Genomic DNA, 24481 nt, shown 5'->3' on the forward strand with positions numbered 1-24481 from the left:
AAATTTTTATAGTAGCAAAGAACTTTGAAAGTATATATCCATAAATAACTAAATGACTGAACAAATTGTGTCACATGCATATAATTAAATATTGTTTTGCTGTGGAAATGATGAAAGTGAAGAATCCAGAGAAACTTGCAATGACTTGTATGTACTGAATAGGCCAAAGTAAACAGAACCAGGAGAATAATCTGCCCAATGACCACAAAAATGTGACATAAAACAATAATGAAAAACTTTAGAATTCTGTCTAATGAATTTTCCAAATATTACTTCAGAGGACTAAATAGTAAAGCATGATCCCTGCCTCTTGGCAGAGGTGGTAGATTATAGGTATGGAATGAAGCACATTAGACATTGATAGATAGGAATTTGGAAAGAACATAGTGAACCAGAGTGGAGACACAGAGAGTTGATGGAATGAAGGAAACCAGGAAAGATCTCAGAATCCTGCGTTGGAATTCTGGAGAAGGTAACTGTCATTGGCGAGTTGGGTTTGGACTCTGGAGAAGTAAATACCTCCTAAACCAAGCTCTCTCCTCCTATTGAACTTCAACCATTTCTTTTGAGAAACCAGCCAGTTCCTGATAGCCATTCTTTGGTCCCATACTCTGATATAACATCTGTTGAAGTCTCAAGAGAAAATTATCAGCAACAGTGACCTGAACTGCTCTGTTGCCTTGGTGGGCATTACCTACACCTAGGTGACTAGGTCCCGTCTGGCCCCAGTTTCTGACTCCACGACGATCGGTGGCTTTCACCAGAGACTACAATCTATGTGGGTTTATTTTAATAAAGTCAGATTAGACTGAGAATTGAGACAAAGAGGGAGTTAGTATAGCCTCAGCTTTGCTGAGGGCTGAAGCAACCCTCTGCAGGGTCAGTGGTGGGAATAAGATAGTATTTAATAATATTAGGGAATCCCTAGCCCATGTACCTTACCTTAAACAACAATTTACAATAAACCTATTAATGTTTTTTTTCTTTTTTTCTTTTTTTTTCTTTTTTTTAGCTTTTTTTTTTTTGTTTTTCTTTTTTTTTCCTGTTAATGTTTTAAAAAGAGTCAGATTGGTTGTCTACTGGCCTTGGACAGAGAGTAGCCTTCTTGCTCTCTGGGCCTGAGAAGATCATCACCACCCTAGACTGGGTTCAGTCAAATCCCAGTCACCCGTCTTAATGACCTTTTAGCAACATGGACAATGTTTTGAATTATTTTGTTTGACTGAACTTGTTAGCTAATGATGATTGCTAACATTACACAGTGTTTTAAGTTTTTCAAAGGGATTCACAATTATTATTTCATTTAATCCTTATAACAAACTGGTGAGGTCAGGATCTGAGCACAGTTCTTTCCTGGCTTCCAGGTACATTTCTATGCCTGTGGTGTCATTCTAATAGAAATTGATCCCTGTCATAGCATATTGACTTAGAAAATCACAAATTAACATTATCCATGTTGTATTGCATTTTCATTTATCTTGTTAAACATTTCACAACTATATTTTAATATATTTCAGACTATACTAGGGAGAATACCTTTATACTACATCATTTAGCTGCCTGTTACCTGGTGGAGAAGGGATAGTTTTTGGAAATAAGTTATGAAAAAAGAACAATATAAAATTTTAAATGCCAGCATCTATTAGCAAGAACTCAAATTCACAAAGGAAAAACAAAAAAAAAATAGAAAGTAATAAAATAGGTACTAAGTAAAATGTTGATTGGATTGAATCAAATATAAGATCAAACCATTAATTCGTGATAGGCAGAGGAAGTTTTGATGTGGGACACTGACACAAGGATGAGAGAAATGAGAAGGGGTTTTGATGTTCAGTCCTTTCAGTTGTGTTCAACTCTTATGACCCATTGACTTCTGGCCTTGAGGTTTTCTTTTTCTTTTTTTTTTTTAAACCCTTACCTTCCATCTTGGAGTCAATACTGTGTTTTGGCTCCAAGGCAGAAGAGTGGTAAGGGTAGGCAATGGGGGTCAGGTGACTTGCCCAAGATCACACTTCTAGGAAGTGTCTGAGGTCATATTTGAACCCAGGACCTCCCATCTCTAGGCCTGGCTCTCAATCCACTGAATCACCCAGCTGCCCTGCCTTGGGGTTTTCTTGGCAAAAGAAAACTGAAGTGGTTTGCCATTTTCTTCTCCAATGAGAAAGTAGGAAGGTACTTATTCCCCTTCAACAGCCAGCCATCATCTCCATACTTCATCTCATTTCTCTTCTGGTCTACTCTACTATGACAGCCATTACTCATGGAGCCATCTGCCTCATTTCTGTACCTGCCTTCCCCCAGTTCCTGTAGGGCCTCCATCTCCTAGTGTTACTGCATCTATGTTCAGATTGTTCTCTTTATTACCATACTCCCATCTTGACCCCCATTTTTTTTGCCTCAGGTGAAATAATGACTTCATATAAGATATAAGTTAAATTTTGGCTGGGGCAATTCACTTTAATTCCAAAAGGTTTTGCTGAAGGCTAACTATATGACGAGCTACAACATCTCTTTGTGTTTCAAATCATTTAGAGATTGAGAGTAAATTTTAAATCAATTGTTCTCACTAGGATTTTCTTATGCTATCCTCTCTGCAATATTAAGGTCATCCATACATCTGATTGGAATATGCTTATACAGGTCATGAGGGATATTTTCAAATTCAAATGATTATTGTAAACTTAATTTCAGCTCTGATCTAACAGAAGCCATCAGATGCCACATTTGACTTTGAATCACATAACTTCTAGCCCCCAACTCCCCAACTTCAACAGAAGCTTTGAGCCATTTGAAGTACCTTCATGGAACCCAATATCATTTCTAACTAAGTCTGACTGCTGACTCGATCTAAAAGTACCAAAATGAATGCCAACAGCAAAGAGATGTCACAAAAGAATAAGATTTCTTTTCCTACAACTTTCTGTCACCAGGTTCTCTCTCTAGAAGAAAAAGGCCTCCATTTCTCTTTTTTTTATAGCTTCAGGCACAATGGTTTTAGATTAAAGCTACTGTCAAACATCTGAAATTTAATAAGCACAATAGTATATTTAATTTTCTTCTATTGTTTCTACTACTCCAATCTACCTAAATTTCTAAACCAAAAGAATTTTTGAAAACTCCACTTGGTAGTTGGTTTTTTCCATTTCAGTCAACTTGGAATGAAACAACTTAAGTCAGTTTCAAATCTTTAGACCTGTGCTGAATCCACCTACAAATACTGTGGTGCAGTACTTAAAACTCAAGAAATCATGTAGTCATTAAAAGAGGTAAATAAACTTCATTAAATTTGCAAATTACATAAACCTAGAACAGATACTTGTCACAGCAGCTGACAACGTCAGGATCTAAGAAAGATATGGACCGGCTAGAACATTAGACCAAATCTAATAAGATGACATTCAATAAGGATGAATGCGAAGTCTTATATTGAAGTTTAAAAATGAACTTCACAAGTACAAGATGACTGAAACAGTTTGAAAGAGACATGGAGGATTTTAATGGGCTGCAAGTTCTTTCTGAGTCAAGGTTGCAGACAAGAAACCTAATTTGGTCTTACTCTGTATTAAGAACACCATAGTTTCCTGGAAAAAGGAATGATATTTCAGCTCATCAGTATGTTGCTAAATGTTTATCAGCTCTCTCCCACACAAAAAATGTATACAGACATACATTTAAATGTAACTTGAATTAATAACATTTTCTCTATCATTGCTGGATCACCATTATGCATCTGTGGCAAGCTGGGACACAAAATGCATGACTGAAACTGAATGTAGAAACCCAATAATATTTTTATAACATATATTTTGCAAAATACATTTCCTCAGTTAATTCCTCACAATCTTATGCAATAGATAAGATAGTCATCATTTGACAGTCTCTTTTACTAAAAGAACCACTGAGGCTTATTGGAAGAAAAAATTATTTCCCTTGTGGGCATACATTTCCTCAGTGTTATACTGGAGTTAAATCTGTCTCCACTTGTTTCTTCTATTCATTATACTGTAAATGTTGAACACAGGATTAAGATTAGAAATCTCTAGGTTACAGGCTGGGCCCTGTCACTAATTACTTGTGGGATCATGGGGAAAGTCACTTAACCTCTTGGACTTCAATTTGCCCTTCTGTAAAATTAGATGGTTAGACTACTTAATTTCTAAATTCCCTCCAGGACCATTATAATGCTCTACATTTAATAGGGAATGGCCTATGAAGGTTCAGACCTAGAAGTATGCAAATTTGGTGAGCTTGCTTCTGGAAACGCCTAATGACAGGGAATGGATGATCTTGGGACTCCCTTTCAGAGCATCCATAGGCATTCTGAAACATTCTGCAATGCCTACTTACCAGGAGGTGAAAATAAGGCTTTTTGGTTGCCTGCAAAGCCAGAACTGAATGTGTAAACAAAAGTCACAGACTGGCCAAAATAAAATAGTAATCTGGTTCAAACACAGAGTGCATGGTTAGGAGGAGCAGGCAATATGGTTGATGACAAGTTCTGCAAGGTCTTAAATGCTAAATGCAGTGGAGCTCAACTTTATATAGATAATATGAACTTTATCATTTATGTGAACATTAATAGGAAATAAAGAGCAAAGGATTGGCGTGATCAGAATTATTATCCTGGAAGCAAAACATGGATTTGGACTAATTTAGAGTAGTACAGTCTTATGATTCTTATTTATGGTACAGAGCATAATGAATAGAAAACCAGCTACATAATTAGGAAGATTTGAGCTCATCTGGTCTCTGACAAGGGGAAACTTCTCTATGTTCAAGTTAACTTTCTAACACTGAAAGTGACAAACAGGTGCTGATCTTCATTGGTAGAGGGAATTTTCATGCAGGGAGGTACCTGCATTAAAGAAATTTCAGTTCTACAACCTCTCTTCCCCCCAATATTTCCTTTAATTTGTATATTGCATTATATATTTTTGTTTACTTCCTTTGAAGCTTTATTTATTTCAAAAAGGAAGTTGTTGGGAAGGTAATTATGTGTCATATATGCATTGCAGCACATACTAATTACTAAATTTCTTGTTTATAATATTGTTTCATGAATGAATGAATAAATGAATTATTGAAAGCCCCTTTAATAATAACAGCTATAATTTATATTTAGGTTTTTTAAACCCTTACGTTCTTTCTTAGAATAAGTACTAAGTATTGATTCCAAGGAGAAGAGGGAGTAAGGGTTAGGCAATGGGGGTTAAGTAACTTGCCCAGGGTCACACAGCCAGGAAGTGTCTAAGACCTGATTCAAACCCAGGATTTTCCTGTCTCCAGGTCTGGCGCTCAATCCATTGAACCACCCAGCTGCTCCCAATTTATAAACTGTTTTGCAAAGTACTTTAAGAATGTTCTCATTTTGGGGCAGCTAAGTGGTTTAAAGTCAGAAGCTCCTGGGTTCAAATTCAGTTTCAGATATTTCCTAGATGTGTGATCTGGACAAGTCACTTTACTGCCCCTGCCTGGTCCTTGCCACTTAATGTCGATTCTAAGGCTTTAGGTAAAGTATTAAAAATAAGGTTGTAGGAAAAGAAGAGCCAAAGGAGAGTTGAATGGCTTTAACCTCTCCAGAAGCAATGACAAAGCCGATTTGATTATAATGATTGAAGTTAGCTTTCTATTCCATTTCTAGATATCCTTTTTATGTTCATTGGTACCAAAGAACAATGGGTAATTAATGATTTGCTTTTCGTGGTTTCCCTATGCTGTGGGTGATAGCACTTTGATTAAACTCACGCTGATTGACTCTATGACATTTGTAAAAACAAGTTAATGTGGCACAACTATTCTAATGGAGTTGCCATTTGACCCAAAACTGTCACTTCTCTCTAAAATCGATCTTAATTTGAATATTATAATTTTAGAAAACAGATGTAAAAAATCGTTACATGTAATTGGGAAAATCACATTAAATTAAAAAAAGAATAAAATCTACTATCTTGATCTAAAACAAGCTCAAGCCCAACTCATTGCTCAGATTAAACAGCAATCAGGATTTCAAGCACTTAACATATTTTAATTATAAAATTAAAAGGTAATTCAGTGAACTCAACAAACATTTAAATGCCCAGAGGTGCTATGTCCTAGTGCCCGAAAATACAAATATGAGACAATCTTTGCCATTTAGGAGTTTACATTCTATTGGGAAAATACCAGATAAATGAATACAAGAATCAAAAAAGTAAACCTAAAATCATTGTGGGAGGCAGGAGGTGCTAATAATAGGAAGAATTTGGAAGGATGTAGCTCTTGAACTGAGCCTTGAAGGGTGGTTAAGTGTTCTGAGAGAAGTTGAGAAGGGACAGCATTCAAGGAATGGGAAATAACTGTGTATGAGCCGCATACCACTTACACAGAACTGTAGATGGATAAATTATGCTGGACAGGCAATAATGTGTAATCACTTTTGGGACCAAACTATGGAAGACTTTAAGGGTCAATTTTTTCAAAGGCAATAGAGAGTCATTGAAGCTTTTTTAGGCAAGAGCTGGTCATGGCAAGATTCTTTTGCAATATTAAGTTTTGGAAGAGGGATTGGAGAGGGTAAAGGTTGGAGATAATAAGTCCAATTAAATAATTTCTGTAATATTTTAGGCAAACGTTGATGAAAACATGAACTAGGCTTGAGTCAAGGGTGAGAAAGGGCATGTTCAAGAGTTAAAATCAACACTTGACAACTGATTAGATATGTGAGGTAAGTCACAGGGGGTCAAGAGGCACATAGCTTTTCAGGTTAATAAGTTATTATGTCCAAATGAAACAATTTTTGCTATAATGCATCTAGGTAGACTTACATAGGTATTTTATTTTTTGCTGTTCCTTTCTGCAAAAAATCCATCATTGCAAAGCCAGTATTTTCCCAGGCATGCCAAATGGCCATGAATCATGAAATACAAGGACCTTAGAAGACTCAAAGTTACTGATGATCCAGAAAACAATGATAAGACATGGTGGATTTCAGTAAGTATCTACCAGTGATCATTTGTACACAAGAAGTATTCCTTATACAAAAATATCACCAAAGTTAAACAATAATGGAAAAAGGGGTTGACCAATGATGTCATGAAAGTGGGGACTAACAAATGGGCAAAATGTCACATCGATAGAAAAAAATATCAAAAGAATCATAGGAAAGCCTCCAGATATATGTAAATATAGGTACTTTATGGAAAATTTATGGAATGATAGGGATAGAAAGTGCTCAAAATGATAATGGGCAAGAATTATACAGGATAAGGAATGATGGATTCCCATTTGAACAACTGGAAGGAGTGACCATATTGATGGAGCCACTGAAGTGGGACAATGGATGAAAAAGTATTTTAGGTTTTTGGGTGCTGGCCCTTGGTAACACCCAAACAATCTAATCTGTTAACAAGAGGTTGATTAGTCTATCAAGAACAATTTGCAGCAGCAGCAAATACCTCCCACCCTAGAGTAGATTCCTTGTCTTAAAGTCATCAGTTTCATAGGAAGCCACAAGCTATTGTTGTCTCTACTGGAAGATCCCTAATTTCCTGTGAACAAAAAAGGGTCTGTATATGATGTAAAATCAGACAGGTAGGTTAGAGTGTCTTAACTGCCACTGTCTGATGCTTGTACCATATTGCACAGACAATAGGGACTCAGATTCTATATAAAAGAATTGTATGATCAGATGGAGATTTTACAATATATTACAATCAAAGTATGATGAATCCTACAAATGTGTGTTGTCACCTTGCTGTTCTTCATCACATTCCTCTCTTCTCTTTTTCTCTATCTTCTCTATTTTCTATTCTTTTAAGACTTTTGTTTTTCCTCTATGTTTCACAACCATCGATCATATCAGAGTTTGAAAGGAACTTAGAGATCATTAAATCTAATTTCTTCATTTTACAAAGTGAAAACTAATAAATTTGCAGTTATGGCAACTGGGCAGTGACAGTGGATAGAGTGCTGGTCCTGCAGTCAGGAAAACTTATCTTCCTGAGTTCAAATCTGGCCTTGTTTGCCTTGGTTTCCTCATCTATAAAATGAGCAGGTGAAGGAAATGGCAAATCACTCCAATATCTTTCCCAAGAAAACAACTAAATAATATATAATGTATAAGAAGTTAGTTGCGGAAATGGGACTAAACTTCACATATCCTGACTAGGTCTTCTTCCTTTCCACTTTAAACAAATCGTTTTTGGTACTGTTGTGAGTACATACTCCTATGAATATTTTTCCAAAGAAGGCACCTGGAGGAGCAAACTGAAGAGAGTACTTACTTGTTAACACAGTGATTGATCTGGCTGGTTTGATCACTACATTTGCATTCACTACCACCAGAGTGATTATGTAATAAAGACCATGATAACTGGCATTGAAGACCACAGGGGCAGGCAGTGTGCTGTTAAATTCTTCAAACTGGAAGAAATAATTCTTAGATTCACCAGTTATCTTCACAATGTATACAGATGATGGACTAACGACATCTGAAGCTTCCAGGGAGACCACAATGCTATTATCTTCTTGGACGGTAACATGGAAGGGTGTAGCATTCTGTTTGGATAAAAAGAAAAGAAAAATAGAGATAAAATTTATATGGCCATTCAGCCATATGAAGAATGCACATCTAATAACAGAAAATTACAAAAGGTAATATTCACAACCAGAATATTATTTTTGAAACTAAGTGGATATTTATAATTACATGAACACTGACATAGCTGAACTTTATACCAACAAACTAGGATCTTTTCATTTTTTTGCACTGCTTTGTTTTCCCTCAGGATTTTAAGTTCTCTCTCCACTTAAATGCCATGGTAGTATTTAGTTTTACCAGATGAGAGAATTTCTGCCATCATGGAGAGGTTTTTAATTACACTTTGGTAAGGGGCGGGGGGAATATTAGGTGGATATTGGGGATCTAAATGGAATCGCCACAGTGATGCAAATGCCCAGGAAAATGTTTTCTCTCATCCCCAACCTTCCTTAGAAGGAACAAATTATCTTTGAGAAACTGCCTTATTTAAGAATTAATTCTCAGGGGCAGCAATATGGCCCAGTGGATTGAGAGACAGGCTGAGAGAGGGGAAGTCTTGGGTTCAAATTTGGCCTTAGACACTTCCTAGCTGTATGATCCTGGGCCAGTTAATTAACCCCCATTGCCTAGCTCTTATTGCTCTTCTGCCTTGGAACCAATACATGGTATTGATTCTCAGACAGAAGGTAAGAATTAGAAAAAAAAGAATCAATTCTCTCTGTAGAAGCTGAGAAGCTGAAGGAGAGACGTTATAGAAAATGAAACAGGAAATGTGAAAAGGGCCAAAGATTTCAATCCAACTCCTTAGAAAAGAGTGTAAGGCAAGTTAAATCCCATGACTAATAGACTTTTAATAATATACTGAAGGGTAGAATCATGACTTATTACTCCTACATATTGCTTATGAGCTACTTCCTAGAAGAGTGATTAAGCAGTCAGAGAATCTTTACTGAAGAATGACTAAGCTGTTAAACAGAAAATTACCTCAGGTTAGTTTCTTTGCTGATATGTTCTTAACAATAATAATATCTTATAGGTCTAAAGGACTTTGTAAATTAAGAAAACATTTCTAATATATTATAATTATATTACAAACATATAATTACATATAAGATATATAATTATATGATGTATAATTATATTAAAATATAATTATATTATAATAATATCTAACATATTATCTTATTTGATCATCAAAAGAGCTTTATGGGGAAAGCAGATTAGATTTCTATTTTACAAAAGGGAAAAGTGAGTCCCAGAAAGGGTAAGCTTTAGATCACAGGGTTAGAAAATGCCAGGAGGAAGTCTAAAATGCAATTCTTCTGCCTATCCCTTTTCTGCTTAATATTATCAGCATCCTCTACTCCTGGGACCACCCTCTTTTAGTGGAGGGTGGAGAACTTCCTTTAGAGAAGATCCAAAGGCCAGACATTTCTTCATTTCCTAGTTAAATGTATTTCTTTGGACTTTATCCTGCCTCTGAGTACATTGCTCTTGCCTTCCCCTCCTCTTTTTAGATTCTTTTTGCATATTTTTTAACTCCCTTAGATTGTTTTTTGAGGGTAGGAACCATCCTTTTTATTTTACCTATTCTTATGTGTATCCTCAAAATATTGGCAAAACATAGCAGAACATTGGCAAAATATGGCAAAACAAATAACAGTTAAAAACAAAAAAAGTACAACTGGAAGAATCCTTTAGATTTTGACAAACCAACCCAATGGAGCTAGAGGGCAGAGCTTAGCTGATCAAGTTGAGAATTATTGGTTTCCTAAAAAAATATGAAGAAACAGAAGACCTTAATACAGTGTTTGGTATATAGTAGTGCCTTAATATATATTTACTGATTCATTAGTATTTTTATCATTGACTTAGATGAAAGCATAGATGACTGCCTTCTCAAGTCTGCATGTGGCACAAAGCTGGGATAAGGAGCTATATTTTCAGTAAATGATGGAGTCAGTATTCAAAACGCTCCTGACAGGTTAGAATATTGTGTTGAATCTAGTAAGAAAAAGTTTAACAGAAATAAATATCTTAATCATAATTTCTCCCCTTCAGGAAATAATACTTCTGGAAAAATTCTAGATTGTGTTGCTAAAAAAGATAAGCAGCATAGTGTAGAAGATAGAAAATTGATATTAGAGTCAGGAAGACCTAGTATCAAGAAAGGGAAAAGAGAAGGGAAGAAAAGAGAAAAGAGGAAAAGGAAAGGAAAACAATTTAGAAAAAAATGGCAGAAAATCTTAAAATATTTGCTCTATTCTGATGGGAAGAATGGCCAAAAAGAACTCCCAAATAAAAATATTGAGATTGCAGAACAAACAATAGTAAAAAGGGGGGGGGGAAGTACAAGAACTTCTCAAGTCAATAGAGCTAGAGTATAGAGCATGGTGAGCCAATTTGAGAATTGTTGATCTCCTTGAAAAATATGAAGAAATAAAAATCTTGAATATTGTATTATAGGAAATAATGCAATTTAAAGTAAGAGAATGGAGTAAATTTTATGTTTCACTTGAGTGCAAACAGTCTGAATTGTAATCATGATTTCAAATGAAGAAATCACAAATTTAGATAATCATCAAGAAAGATTAACAAAGAAACTTGATTATTTATTATTAAGGATATCTTAGAGAATTAAGTAATGCAACTATTAAATATTAAATAAATAAATGTGACTGAATAGCATAACAGTTAGATGTTATCACAATATTGCAGTTGACTTTAGCATTCCTTAAACAGCGCTTGAGAAAACTAACAGAAAAATGAGTAACAAGAACATTATAGACTTGAACAGAATGTTGAAAAATTGGATATGAAATGCAGAAAACAATGAATGGGAATATTAGTATATTTCTTGGACTTCCATAAGGTTTTCACATGCATTGATCTTTTAATAGGCATAAGAATTCAAGAGAATATTTAAATCTTTTTTTATCCTTACCTTTCATCTTGGAATCAATACTGTGTCTTGATTCCAAGGCAGAAGAATGGTAAGGTTTAGGCAATAGGGGTTAAGTGACTTGCCCAGGGTCACACAGTTGGAAATTGTCTGAGGCCAGATTTGAACCTAGGACATCCTGTCTCTAGGGCTGGCTCTCAATCCACTGAGCTATCCAGGTGCCCCTGAAAATATTTAAATCTTAAAGAAATAAATTTTTGAAATAATATGACTAAAGTTATAATTAAGAAAATGTTGAAAGGATGAAGTCTTAAAAGATTTTAAATGTTTGTTTCTACATATATTTATATGACACATATGCATGTATGGATAAAAGATAAACCCTAGAAGCCTTATTAAAATAATAAAGACAAAAATGCTGGTAACAGAACATATCAGTATGCAGTTCGAATAGTCTTAGGAGGAAAATTACAATTCAAAATGCATATTTGCAGGGGCAAGTAGATGGCTCAGTGGATTGAAAGTCAGGCTTACAGACAGGAGGTCCTGAATTCAAATATATATGAACTTGGATTCTTTCTATCTCTATTACCTTGGACAACTTATTTAACTCCTATAACATTAGCCTTTACTGCTCTTCTGCCTTGGAACCAATATACAATACTGATTCTAAGATGGAAGGTAAGGATTTAAAAAAAGATGCACATTAGCAAAAGAGAAAGCAAAGATTACTGAATTGTGAATTTTAATATTATTAAAAATTATAAAACCAGCAAATATATAATTCCAAAAAAGCAAAGGAGACATAAAAGGATTAGGGATTTAGAGTAGGAAGAAAGCAATCTAGTTTAATTGCCTCATTTTAAAGATGAGGAAATTGAAGCTAGAGTTTTTGCTTTGCCCAAGGTCACACTGCTAGAAAGCAACAGAACTGGGTTTAATATACTAGTGTTCTGATTCCAAATCCAGGATTCTTTTCCACTTTATTATGAGAAATAAATGATTAAAAATGTTTTAGAAATAAACTGATAGATGAAACAAAGTGCTGTTTTCTAAAGAACTAATAAAGTTTATAGGCATATATGGTAATTATTAGTTCACTTGACCTTTTTTGATAAACAATTCAACAATTAAGCTCTTGCTGTATTCCAGGCTGCCAAACACTGTGCTCAGTGATGGAGACAGAAAAAACAAACAAATAAACAAAACTCCCCAAAGCAGTATATAAAGAGAATAAATTGGAGATAATCTCAAAGGAAGGCACTAAAAAGAGAAAAAAACATTACATAAGTAAAAAATTAGAAGAAACACCAAATAACAAAAGAGGAATTTTTAAAAAAAAAAACAGAAACATATAAAATTGAATGCCAACAATATTAAAAACTTAAATCAAATTGATATAGTTTTGTGAAAATATGAAAATTAACAAAACAGAAAATAGTTTAAATAAGTCACTCCCAGAAAGGATTCAAGCAATCCATAAATTAATTCACATGAGGGAAAAGGCTGTAGAACTAGGCAGATTTACTACTGAATTCTATCAACATTTACAGAATAGAGAGTTCTTTTGCCACATAAATTGTTTTTAAAAATAGGTGGAAATATTTTACATATTTTGTAGTTATTCTAAACAGACTTTCTCTTCCTACTTTCTCCCTGGATTTTGTTATTGCTAGGTAGAAATGTTGACAACTTTGGGAGATTTATTTTTTATTCTCTTCATCTACTGATATTGTTTATGAAACAGTAAGATACAAAAGAAATCCATAAAAGTCACTAGCATTTCTGTTCAATGATAATAAAATCCAGAAGGGAAATTCCATTCAGAATAATGGTAAAATACATAAAGCATCTGGTAGTCATTCTAAAAAGGCATTCAAATAAAATTAAAAATGACTCTTTAAGGAAATAAAGATTGAACTAAATAATTGCAAAGATATTCATTGCTTATAGTTGGCCTTCCTCCAATATAATCAAAATGAGGATTCCACTTAAATTAATGTACAGATTTAATCCTAGACCAATCAAACTTCTATGAGGTGTTTATAGAACTAATTCAATAACAGTAAAATTCATTCAGATAATGAAAAAATTAGAACCTAAAGAAAGATGCTGAGAAAATAAATAAATAAAAATAAATATATGGAAATAGTACTTCCAGTTAACAAATTATAAGTAATAATCATAAAAACTATTTATATACATAAAAAATAGAAAAGCAAATAAATAGAGTATACTTGCTAAACAAATGATAGGGACAGGGGATAACAAAGAATAGAGTCAAGAAATTCCTAATTTGAAAAACTGGGAGACTAGAAGGTCCCTTATCAGAAAAAGTGAAATTAGGAAGAAAGATGTGTTGAAGAGAAAAGATAATGAGCTTCACTTTAAAAAATTATTTTTTTTGTTTCTTTCTTACATTAAAATTCCTAGGTAATTTCCTCCTTTCCTCAAACCTTCCCTCCATGAGAGAAGGTATCATTTGACAAAAAGATATATGCATATATAAAACTAGATCTTGCTTGTTTTTATTTGTCAGTTCTTTCTCTGGAAGAGGACACACACACGTCATTCTTAAAACAATATTTCTGTTGCCATATATAATGTTATCTTGATTTTGCTCATTTTACTCTTTATAATTTCATAAAGGTTTTTCCATGTTTTTAAACAATTAACTTACTCTTCATTTCTTATGGTGCAATAGTATTCCATCACAATCATGTGCCACAACTTATTTAGTCATTTCCCAATTAATAGCTATCCCCTCAATTTCCAGTTCTTTACCATTAAATAGAGGACTGCTATAAATATTTTAGGACATATAAGTTCTTTTCCTTTTCCCCTGATCACCTTAGAAAATAAAACTAATAGTAGTATTGTTAGGTCACAAGGTATGAACAATTCTGTAATTCTTTGGACATAACTCCAGATTGCTCTCCATAATGATTGGATCAGTTTACAGTTTCATCAACAGTATTTTAGTGCCCCTTTTTTTCTACATCCTCTCCAACATATTTCATTTTTGCCCCTTCATTATTTTGACAACTTTGATAAGCATGAGATATCTCAGAGTTCTTTTTTAAATGTTTTAAGTTTTTTCACTGATTAATTAATTAAGAATACTTTTCCATGGTTACATGATTTGTGTTCTTTCCTTCCCCTCTTCCCGCCACACTCCTGGAGTCGATGAGCAATTCTATTAGGTTATATACATGTATCATTGTTCAAAACCTATTTCTATATCATTAATATTTGCAATAGAGTGATCATTTAGAGTCTACATCCCCATTCATATACCCATCAAACCACGTGATCAATCATATGTTTTTCTTCTGTGTTTCTACTCCCACGGTTCTTTCTCTGGATGTGGATAATGTTCTTTCTCATAAGACTCTCACAATTGTCCTGGATCATTGCATTGTTGCTAGTAAAGAAGTCCATTATATTTGATTGTACCACAGTGTATCAGTCTCTGTGTACAATGTTCTTCTGGTTCTGCTCCTTTCCCTCTGCATCAATTCCTGGAGGACATTCCATTTCACAGGGAATTCCTCCAGTTCTTTATTCCTTTCAGCACAATAATATTCCATCACCAACATATACCACAATTTGTTCAGCCATTCCCCAATCTATAGACACCCCCTCATTTTCCAGTTTTTTGCCTCCACAAAGAGTGCAGCTATTTCCCCCATTATCTCTTTGGATACAAATTCTCAGAGTTGTTTTGATTTCCATTTCTCTAGTCAATAATAATTAAGAGCATTTTTTTCATATAGTTATATGTATATAACTATATAACTATATATATATAACTATATATATATATATATATATATATATTTATATATATATAGCTTTGATTTCTTCATCCAAAAAGTCATTGTTCATATCTTTTGACCATTTATCTATCAATTGGGAAATGACTCATATTCTTTTTTAAACTTTTTAATATATTTTTTCAATTATACATAGAAACCATTTTTTACAATTGTTTTCTGACATTTTGCCATTCAGATTTCCACTCTCAGCTCCTTAGTGAACCCATTCAGCTCTCCTATTCTGAAATCCCTTGCTCCCTTGTCCAGTTGCAGTTTGTACCTTGTTAAACCCCAAACCCCAACAGCCCTGTCCTCATTCTAACTCCAAGGATAATATTTGCTAGTATATAATTTGGTTGCTGAAGTTTGGGTACAGATATCAGTATAGAAAATTCATTGTCCAATATAAACTTTGAATAGGAAGAATAAGGTCAGTTATTAAAATATAAATTTTATTGTTATGTTTAAACACAGTATTTTAATGGAAGTCATGAAGAGTAAAAACAATCTTTGGGAATAATACTGCCCCACCTGACAAAAGTAATTTTGGTGGGATTGGATAATGTTTTGGTCAGAAGTCAGATTGTAAGAACTTGAGAAGTTAATAGGAAAGGCGAAATTAGAGGGAAGTAGGACATAAATGGTTAGACAATAGCTTAAGCATTCTGCTGTGCCTTGTAAAAGGTTTTCTTTTTTTTAAAGAAAGAGAAATCTGGGCATAGCAGAATGCTTAAGCTATTGTCTAACCATTTATGTCCTACTTCCCTCTAATTTCGCCTTTCCTATTAAGCAACATAAAATGAGTCACTGGATAAATAGATATTGAAGATTAGAGAGTGAGAAAAAAAAGGTCAGGCTCCAAAAGGACATGCAAAGGGATGCAGCCAAGGATATACATAAAGGGGTAAAGAGAAAGGACACATCTTCCTTGGAGACTGAAACAAAAAAGGAGTGAATAAAGGGTGATATTGAAAGAATTTGAGGTCTTTAGTTGGAGAAAAGAGGGAACTAAAGAGGATGATTGGTTTTCATGGTAGAGTAAGTGGTGAAATATTTTGCTGAGAGGGAGGGGACAAAAGTGGTGTGGTGGCCAGCAGAGAAAAGATAAGATTTGAAACAATTACAGAGAAGTCTTCTGCAAAGCATTATTTAATGAATCCATAGAAAATGATAGGAATACCAAGAAAGAGAGTGAAGAAAATGAAGAGTAAAAGGATTGATGCCCAGCAGAGGGCACATAATGAATATTAGATCATGTACATTTTATCGAGTCATCTCAGTTGTATGACTGCCTCTGGTGTCATTTATCAGCAACCATGTAGCAGCAGAGAAGATAGATGGTGGCGGCATCAGGATGCTAAAGATTAGCAAGGATGAGTTATTATAGGACAAGGAGGCAAAGGATTTGAGGGAAAGAGACAGTATAAAATTGAACCGCTTAAATTAAGGTCAAGATATTGCAAAGGGAGGAAAATAAGGTCAGAAGAAGAGTGATGGATTAGCAGAGTAGGGAGGAATGAAGTGAGTACAGATCAAGATGAAAACAAAGAATATATCGAGGAGGAGTAAGATAGGAGGAAAGGAAGGATAAAAGGCTGGTCTTCTGGAGGACAAAATCTATAGTTATTCTTCTAAGGAGCTCATTTCCTCCTTTCTTTTTTGAGGAATTTTCTCCAGAGCTATTTTCCAGAAATATTTATTCAAGAAGGAGACATGCAGGCATTGTGGGAAAGACATTGTATAGTGAGTCATGGATTCTAGCTCCTTGTTCAAAAGTTCAGTTGGTCTACTTGAAGATAATACATTCTTCCTTTTTACCTATGCTCTTTGATTTCCTGTCCTTTGATTTGGACTACAGAAGACCCAAATACTCCTCCTAGAATTGGGAAAAAGGAACCTGTTCGGAGAAATTTTCCTGGTGTTCATTCTCTTCAAGCAGAACTAGTCATAAAATCCCAACTTCCAGGAAAACAAGCCACAATGATTCCATGTTGTTTTCCTTTTATGATTAGGATTCCCTTTTATGAGTTCAACTCATCAGTACACTATCCCTACTTTTCCAATGCCCCTAAAACAAAGTGAAAGATTGAAAAAGTCAAATACCTTATTTCTCTCATGTCCTGGTCAGTTTGTAAGCATAACTCTGGGTCCCTCTTCTTTTTCTCTGCTCTCCCTGCCCAAAGTCTTTCCCTCTCTTCTCTTCTCATACTCCCACAAAAAATAATGAGGAAATTTGTTTTTCAAAATCTGAAATGTTGATGCAATCCTATAATTTTACAGATTAAGAACCGAGGATTTGAAGGACTAAGCGATTTGCCCAAGGTCAGAAGAAAGAATTAGAAATCAGGCCATCTGAGTCTAAGCCCTGAGTCCTTCCTGTGACACAGATATAATACTGTTTTCTCAATACGTGAAGTGGCATGCTCTAGTCTCTCCCTATAAAAGAAGGAAAAACAAGAATGTTTTAAAGTTATAATTAATAAATAATTTCCCATGTCAGATTTCAGTTTAATTTATAATTTCTGGCATTTCCTTTTACATAACACATCACTCTACTCATGCTATGTCAGTATAATAGACAGCAGGAATAACTATCTGATATTTATATTTTATAAATGAAACTCAAAAACATCATTGTCTTCCAGAACAGCTGTAAAAAGACATTATGTATTTTGCTTCATCCAGTGAAAAGATGCCATTCTTTCAAAAGGATTGACATTTGTTTAAGTCCTGATATAATGTATGACATTAAGGAGATATCATTAATTTTCCTTGATATAACATAGAAGTTTGAATTAACAGGCATTTTCCTATATCTTTCCTTTTTTAATATTTCCAAAGATTATTAAAACATCAAAATAAAAATATTAAAATAAAGAAATGGAAATGTATTTGTAACTTTAACAAGGAGAGCATCAATTAGCTTTTAGCCAAATGATAAAATAAATTCCAATGGTAAAGGTGTAAAATTTAAAAATAAAATTAATCATAAAAATGACTAACTTTTCTTTAATTCTGGCAATTTGTTTAAAACCTTTATAATTATAAGCAAGCTGTCCTTCTTAGACTTGGCATTCATACATACACAGAGGAGTTCTGAGATCAACCAAGCTTTATGTTTTAATCTTAATGCCTCTGTTTAATAATCTTTAATTTGACTCAAGAAATAGGAATAAAACTCAATAAAATAATTTAACTTATTCACTAGTGGCAGGAATGGAACAAGAAGAGGAAGAAAAAAAAGAAGGGGAGAAATTTAATCAGATATACATTTTTTAGGGGAGATAACTTATATAAGAGTTCTCAAAAACCTTAAGGTATTATATAAATGGAAGCCTATATGCAATGGGTTTAAACCCTGGAGTGCCTCTATTTCTTTAGCCTCACAAAGAGTTGTCTCTGGGAAACCTTCAGATGTAGATCATGTTTAAGCTTTCTTATATGTGGGTAAGAGGGTCCCCTGCTCCAACGTAAGCACTCAAGATAATAATATATTGGATTTCAGGACAATATAGCATCCAGGAGAAAATTTGGAGAGGCTTATATAAGTCCCCAAATAGTTGATATGATTCCCTATTCCTTTCAAGTGAATCCCATATTCTTCCCAGAGTCCAGGCACTACTCCATTTTCTTAGAGACATCCTTCCATTTGGATTGTCTTCAACAAGGAAACAGTGTTAGAAGGAAGGAAGGTGTTAGGGACTAATGGAGAATAAAAGAATTTATTTAATCTTGACCAGAAATCTTTAATCTGGGATCAACCAATTTACTTTTAAAATATTTTGGTAACTACATTATAATTTATTCCCTTTGTAGTCCTACATATTTTGCTTTATGTATTTAAAAACAGTAGTGCAGTGGATAGAGTGCCAGGCCTGGAGTCAGGAAGACTCATCTTCATGAGTTCAAATCCAGCCTTAGATAAGATAATTGCTAGCTCTGTGACCTTGGGCAAGTCATTCAACCCTATATCCTATTTGCCTCAGGTTCCTCATATGTAAAATGAACTGGGGAAGGAAATGGCAAAAAACAAAAACAAAAAACAAACCACAAATCCAGCATTTTTGCCCAGAGCCCCAACTTGGGTCACAAGGATTGGACACCACTGAACTAAAAAAAATTTTTTTAAATATCATATGGTTTTTGTATTTTTTTTTAAACCCTTGTACTTTGGTGTATTGTCTCATAGGTGGAAGAGTGGTAAGGTTGGGCAATGGGGGTCAAGTGACCTGCCCAGGGTCACACAGCTGGGAAGTAGCTGAGGCCGGGTTTGAACCTAGGACCTCCTGTCTCTAGGCCTGACTCTCACTCCACTGAGCTACCCAGCTGCCCCCAATATCATATGGTTTTGATGAATGTTGTTTTATAATAGTGCTATAGTGCTATTCCCTCTTCATCCAAAATTCTTATCATTTCCCTTGAAATCTAGATTTTTTGTTTTTCCAAATAATTTTTTATTGTTTTATCAAGTTCTATAAAGCATCTCCTTGGTAATTTTATTAGTTTAGCATTAAAAGTATAAATTAGCTTTGACAGTATTGTCATTTTTATTATATTGACACATCCTAGACATGGGCTTTGAATATTCTTCCAGCTATTTACATTGTTTCTTACTTCTTTGGGGGCACTTTGTAATTGACTCTTTTGGGTGTTTTGGTATGTCAGTTCTCGGATAATTAATGTGTTTTGTAGTTACTTGGAATGAGAATTCTGTTTCTATAATTGCTTCTTGGGTTTTATTTTATATAGATATATTGACATTTCAGTAAATTTTACTGGAGAGCATCTATATAGATTCTCCTCGATTTTGCAAGTATACTATATAACCAGCAAAAGAGATTGTTTTATCTCTTTTCTACCTACATTAATTGTTTTTTAAAAGTTTGAAAGAATATTTCTGTGAATTCATCATGACCAGGATAACCCCTTCCTACCTTCCAGACCTCCCCCACATACACACGTTATGTTTCCGGGCAGTTTTTTTTTTGTTTCTTTTTTTTGTAAATAATTTTATTCTTTTCTTTCTTTCTTTGTTTCTCTCCTTTGTTTCTTTGTTTCTTTGCTTCTTTCTTTTCCCTTCCTTGTCTCCTTCTTTCCTTCCTTTCTTCTTCCTTTCCTTCTTTCTTCTCTTCTTCTCTTTCTCTATCACTTTCCCTTTCTTTCTTTTCATTCTTTCCTTCTTCCTTCATTCCTTGATAATTTTGCATTTTCCTCTATTTGTTGCTAATATTTTCCTCCCTGGATTTTTCTTCATTTAAAAAGGCAGTACTTTGCCTTTTCTATTATTTTAGTTTATTTTACTTTAAGGGAACCCTATTACTACAGCTTTCTTCTCCTCTCTCAAGAACCCCACATTCCCATTTATTATCTACTTCCCTTGTTTTGGAGTTTCAGTTAACTTCTTAGACCAATTTTCTTCTTCCTTTTATAGAATTATTTAATTCTTCAAGTCAAATCCTTCTTCCTCTACTCCTCTTCAACTTGTCTTGTTCATTTGTTGTTTTTTCATTTCAATTTTTGTACCTTTTTAAAAAAAGAATTTCTTCATTCTTTTAATTTTCTTCCTTTTGTGTCTATTCTAGATTTTTATTTTTAATCCGTGATCATTATACTTTAATCCTTTTTGAGCTACTATATTCCTTATGAATTAAAGTTTCTAAAGTATCTTTTTTAGTTTCTCTTTTCTAATCCGTTTCTTTGCGATTGTCTTATAGATGTTACAACTGCCCCCATTTTTATGTTGCACCTCACTCACACCTCACCAAAGGAAAGTAATAAATGTTGGAGAGGTTGTTAGGACCCTAATCAGGATACTAATGAAGTGCTGGTGGAGTTGTGAACTGATCCAACCATTCTGGAAGGCAATTTGGAACTATGCCCAAAGGACTTTAAAAGAATGCCTCCCCTTTGATTCAGCAATAGCACTAGTAGGTTTGTACCCTAAAGAGATAATAAGGAAAAATGTTTGTACAAAAATATTCATAGCCACACTCTTTGTGGTGGCAAAAAATTGGAAAATGAGGGGGTGACCCTCGATTGAGTAATGGCTGGATAAATTGTGTTATATGATGGTGATGGAATACTATTGTGCTATAAGGAATGATGAACTGGGGGAATCCCATGTGAACTGGAAGGATCTCTTAGAACTGATGCAGAGTGAAATGAGCAGAACCAAGAGAACATTATTAATAGAAAGTGAAACATTGTGGAACTGTCCAATGTAATGGACTTTGTTAATACAAGACAATCGCAAGGTATTTATGAGAAAGAATGCTATCCACATTGAGAGGAAAAAACTGTGGGAGCAGAAACACAGAAGAAAAACAAGTGACTCATCATCATTTTATATGGGCATATGATTTGGGGTTTGGTTTTAAAAAATTGCTCTATTGCAAAAATGAATAACATGGAAATAGTGATAACATTTATATAACCTAGATCCAGGAAGGGGGAGGGGAGGGAAAGAAAATGAAATATGTAAACATGGAAAAATATTTTTAAAAAATTAAATGAACAGAAATAGCAATACCTGCAATTGATTGAGTAATGCCCTCTGGTAGTTTTCCTACCCCGGTTGTGCAATTCTTTATTAACTTTTTCCCTCTCTATGGACATTTTTCCCTCCATTTGCATGAAATGTTTACTCTGGATCCATTCCTTTTTTAGTCTTTTGGAGGCTAACTATCCCTCAGGGGCTCTTATTTCTCTTTTGAAACAAAATGAGTAATCTCTATATACCTAAAATCTTTGTAATATATATATATATATATATATATATATATATATATATATACACACACACATATTGTAAGGATCCTATTACCTTTATTACCCCTTACAGAATATCTCTTCTCCCAAGGGAGCACTCTAAAATGGTACCTTCTCCCATCATAGAAATAAGACTTCTCTCTTTTTCCTATTTCAATACCATCCTTTGGCTAATGGAGTTTTGTTTTTATAATTTCATTGTTAAACTTTTACTTGTTTAGGGAACATAACTTATCCTCCTATATCTCCTTCCTATCCCTTCCATTCTGTATAAAAACATTGATTCACCTTTAGTCAGGGCAATGTGGCATTCTGTACATTAAATTTCAGTTCAGTTTCTCTATCACCACTTCAGTTTGACTTCTGTTTTCAGTTTTGTTTTCTTGTGTACTTTGAAAAAGAAATATTTAACTGTCTGTTATGTTGTTCTTGTCCTTGTTGACTTTATTTGCTTCCCTTTCTTATATTTAAGTTTATGGCTTTTTTGAAAAACACATTTTTCAAAAATCTTTTGAGTGCCTCTTTTTTTACAGAACATCCACTTTTTTTCCATTAGTGATTTGGGCTGAGGTTTGCAGAGTGGGTGACCTTGAGTTGCATGTTGAGCTCGCTTTTGAAAAACATTATTCCATCTCCTCCTGAATTTTCTAGTGGGGATGTACTTGTCTGGTGTTATTCAAATTCTCTTTCTCTTTTATTTGAAGATCTTTCTCCTGGAAATTTGAAGGATCTGTTATTTGTTGGTGGAATTATAAAATTTAACTTCCGTTAACCACTTTGTAGTAATTCCTGCAATGCCCTTTGGTAGGTCATAAAGATCTGAAGAAAATATCTAGTTCTTGAACTTTGTTACTATGTTTTATGTTTTTATATTTCATGTTAACTCTTTGTCAAGGCATACATTTGTATTTTAAGCATTTTTTTGTGGGAGAAATAAATAGCTGTCCTATGCCTAATCTACTTTTTAAATTGAGAACCTTGATATTCCATTTTCCACAACACTCCAATCAGGGGCTAAACCTAAACTTTAAGTGATTTTCCTTGGGGTTCTGAGGTAGTAAAAAGAAACCTAACTCCTTTCTTTAGAGGCAAGTTTTCCCCCATCCTCCAACCCCCTCCCCCTACTTAGCTCGGCTTATATACCAAGATCCCAGAACTGAGATCCCTTGGTGTGAGTGGGTGCCCCATCCCTCTGGGCTAATGGCTGTTACATACACATAGATGTGTGTAAGTATATTATGTAGATACTGTAAATGAAAAATTATTCAGATGAAGAATTTAATAGAAGAATGGGCTGGAATGCCTTTGGGAAACTCTAAAATTCTTTTAATGACCCAAAGCCTCTCCCTAAAACAAATGCTCATCTATCTAATATCAATAATCTATCAGTGCCATGTAAGGCTGCTATTCATGGAACATTATGGTCTCCAAAGAATTAAAAATGAGTTTCATTCAGAGAGCAGTGGAGAGATGCATGATGAGTGTGAACAAGCTGTAATACACCACAAAGAAGGAACTATGAAGGAGAAACAAAGTTAAAATTTTCAATATAGGATTTTGTGGTGAGAAAAGAAGGTGGGTTGGTCATGTTATGAGGATGAGAGATAATACGTGAGTAGCTCTTGGAAATCACTGGAAACCTCACAATGTCAAGAGAAAGGCTCCCAGGACACTGCATGGATTCCCTGCAGGGAAAAAACAGGGCCAATAGATGCATAGGATACATGGGCATGGATTAATTGGGGTTTGCAACCCTGATAGGAACTTTCAAATCAATGAGATCAGAAATCCATTTGCTCATTTTGAGAATGGGGTATTATTAAAAATATCTATTGTTACAAATTAGTTATTACAGTTTCTTATTGCAACAACACCTGTCAGCATATTCTAATTATTCTCTCCTTATAAGGAGCTGCTAAAGTGAGTTAGTGGTTTCTTTATTACTGAAGGAATACATGCCTTACATTTTTGTGCCTTTTGTGTAAACGGATTAGCTCACCCTCATTCATTCTTTAGACTTTAGTCACCAGGAATAATGTTACCCCACCCAACTTAGAATTAAGTGGGAAGGGGAAGGTCCATGACCCACATGTGCCAGTAAGTGACAAATCAAAAACAAGGGACTGCCCCCTGGGCAGTCCAAAACAATATCGAGGTTGCCATTTGTCCACGAGAAACTGGAGGTGGACATAGGAAGTGACAAAAACTGCTACCTTTTAAATATGATGGTAACTTCTTGTGCAGAGCTTTTGGCACTTTGAACTTGGCATTGAAGGAGCTCCTGGGAGACCTCACACTGCTTCCCTTTGAATTGTTATGTGGGTAAATTAAGCTGACTCTCTTTCTCTTCCCTTGGCATTTCTGGAGGTTCTAGCCTAAAGGAGGCCTCTCTTCTTAGAGGAGGCCTTGTGGCTAGAAACCTTGTTTAATCAACCTCTGTGCCTCCCTGGTTCAGGCCTCCGGTCCAGGCCAGAG

General features: G+C 34.5%; 1 protein-coding gene across 1 annotated transcript in view; it reads right to left on the reverse strand.

Annotated features, from left to right (window-relative positions):
* PTPRO (protein tyrosine phosphatase receptor type O) overlaps positions 1-24481 on the reverse strand; it is a 146194-nt gene that overhangs the window by 115395 nt on the left and 6318 nt on the right. The window contains exon 2 of the mRNA XM_044679074.1: positions 8262-8535. Coding sequence (XP_044535009.1) covers positions 8262-8535 — 274 coding nt within the window. The remainder of the gene's footprint in view (positions 1-8261; positions 8536-24481) is intronic.

Source organism: Gracilinanus agilis, chromosome 5 (genome assembly GCF_016433145.1).
Source record: "Gracilinanus agilis isolate LMUSP501 chromosome 5, AgileGrace, whole genome shotgun sequence".
Classification (NCBI taxonomy): domain Eukaryota; kingdom Metazoa; phylum Chordata; class Mammalia; order Didelphimorphia; family Didelphidae; genus Gracilinanus; species Gracilinanus agilis.